At 66.9% G+C, this 2417-nt stretch overlaps 1 protein-coding gene across 1 annotated transcript; it reads left to right on the forward strand.

Moving 5' to 3' along the window:
* The first annotated feature begins 740 nt into the window (after positions 1–740).
* On the forward strand, positions 741–1947 carry CLDN3 (claudin 3). The gene has a single exon (XM_044676426.1). It carries the CDS (start codon positions 915–917, stop codon positions 1578–1580), a length of 666 nt encoding a protein of 221 aa, XP_044532361.1. The 5' UTR covers positions 741–914; the 3' UTR covers positions 1581–1947.
* The last annotated feature ends 470 nt before the right edge of the window (positions 1948–2417 follow it).

Here is a 2417-nt window from a genome sequence, read left to right on the forward strand (position 1 = left end):
GGGGGTGGGGAGGGGGAGCCGGCCTATCCCTGGCTGGGGGCCTTCGAGTTCACTGGGAAAGGCAGCCTTGGAGGAAAGAGCAGAGAGCATCCGGCCGCAATAGGTAGAGGCAGGTGTGTCCAATCCCGCCCTACCGCCCTAGAATGAGGACAAGCCGGGAGTCCTGAGGGAGGCCTCCTTTCCCCTTCCAGGACAGCCCCTTGGGCTGCTTCTGGGATATCCTCAGGCTCCCTAGGCCCGGCCAGGCTGATTCCCATCTGTTCCCGGGAGATCGGGGCCCTCTGGCACCATACGCAGTTAGTAAGCTCCTACTCCGTGCCGGGCATTGCTGGCCGGAAAATGGGATGCGGTAAGTGTGGGGGCTACCCTGGAAGACTACACTGCCCCCCCACCCCCACTCCTTCCCCTGCTCTTCAGCCAGGCTCTCAGCGGAGACTTTCTGCGGACAAGAAGACTGAGCGCGGCAAGGATCGGGATTTCGGAACTCCGGGGCAAGAGAAGGGACTCGATTCCCCTCTGGCCTGGCCGGGGAGACCAGGCTCAAACACTAACGGAAGCGAGGTGGCCCCAAGTGGCCCAGTGGCCTCTTCCCCAATCCCCGTCAAGGGGAGGGGGTGGGGATGGGGGTGGGGGTGTGGCAGGGGCCACGTCACGAAACTGGGCGAGTCCTGGCCCCTCCCCTGCCCGCCCCTACTCCAGCCCTGGGCACTAAGGGACGGAAGGAAGGCAGACCGAGCAGCCCGAGCCTGGGAGGCAGTCCAGTCGCCTGGCAGGTTGAGGGCAGGTGCAGACAGGTACGGCTGAGCTGAGCCGTTAGAGTCCGGGAAGCCAGCGCCTGCCACTGCGCCCCCAGGCCCCTGCCATCTCTGCCGAGGCTGCCCAGAGGGCCCCCGCCAGCCCTCGCCGCCGCCGTCATGTCTATGGGCTTGGAGATCATCGGGGTGTCCCTGTCCGTGCTGGGCTGGCTGGGCACCATCGTGTGCTGCGCGCTGCCCATGTGGCGGGTGTCGGCCTTCATCGGCAGTAGCATCGTGACGGCGCAGATCATGTGGGAGGGCCTGTGGATGAACTGCGTGGTGCAGAGCACCGGCCAGATGCAGTGCAAGGTGTACGACTCGCTGCTGGCGCTGCCCCAGGACCTGCAGGCCGCGCGCGCCCTGCTCGTCGTGGCCATCCTGCTGGCGGCGCTCGGGCTGCTCGTGGCCCTGGTGGGCGCGCAGTGTACCAACTGCGTGCAGGATGAAACGTCCAAGGCCAAGATCACCATCGTGGGAGGGGTGATCTTCCTGCTGGCCGGCGTGCTCACCCTCATCCCGGTGTCGTGGTCAGCCAACACCATCATCCGGGACTTCTACAACCCGCTGGTGCCCGATTCGCAGAAGCGAGAGATGGGCGCGGGGCTCTACGTGGGCTGGGCCGCCTCGGCGCTGCAGCTGCTCGGCGGGGCGATGCTCTGCTGCTCCTGCCCGCCGCGGGAAAAGAAGTACACGCCCGCCAAGATCCTCTACTCAGCCCCTCGGTCCACCGCCACCACGGCCGCCGGCTTGCCCAGCGCCTACGACCGCAAGGACTACGTGTGAGCGCGCCGGGCCACTGGCCGGACTGAAGGGCGGGAGGGCGCGCCCCCCACGGGGCCCCGGCCACCTTGCTGTGGACTAAGCCGTGCCGGCCAGACCGACCGGCGAAGGCGGAGGGCTTCCGCGGCCCAGGACTCGTCCTCGAGCTGCCTACGGGGTGGCCGCACAGTGGACACTGGGAGCCCGACCTTGGGGCCACTGCCCCGTCCGTCCTCCCCGCCACTCCCAACCCCCACGTCGGGCCGCAGCCCTCAGAGCCTGGACTGGTGGGTGAGGAGCGCCGGCGGCCGCGCGCTGCTGGGCACTGGGAGGAAGGGGACCGGACGGAAGGGAAGGGAAGGGGTTTTTCAATAAAATGTTTCGTTTCGCACCGCTGGCTCCCTTTGTCTTGAGCAGCTCCGGAGCCCGCGCGCGCCAGCCTTAGATTGGCATCTCTGCTCTTTGCGCTTCTGCATCTCCGGGAAACTGCTCAAGCTGTACCCCCTTCTCGCATGGGCACCTGTCTGCGGGCCAGGGCCCTAGAGCTGGGCCTTCTGGTGGGAGGGGGCTCGGCAGCCAGGCTTAGAGATGTGGGTGGGGAGGACTCCGTCAGGGCGCCGAATGGGGATCAGCGTTGGACCAGGGCGCTCGGGGCGGGGATTGGGGCTCGGTCGCGGGTATGCGGGCTCCGTGGCAAAGGCCAAAATCCGTTGGCCGGCAGCTAGGACTTCATAAGAGGGCTGAGGACTAAGTATGGGGTCCGAGCGCTCGGTCTTAGTGGCGGGAGTCGGGGTCGGAACTTAACCTGTGGTTCTCTTGTGGCTTCCTTGTTTGCCTCTACGTCCGGCAGGCTTTCTCGCG

The sequence above is a fragment of the Gracilinanus agilis genome, chromosome 4 (assembly GCF_016433145.1).
Source record: "Gracilinanus agilis isolate LMUSP501 chromosome 4, AgileGrace, whole genome shotgun sequence".
In the NCBI taxonomy this organism is placed as follows: Eukaryota; Metazoa; Chordata; class Mammalia; order Didelphimorphia; family Didelphidae; genus Gracilinanus; species Gracilinanus agilis.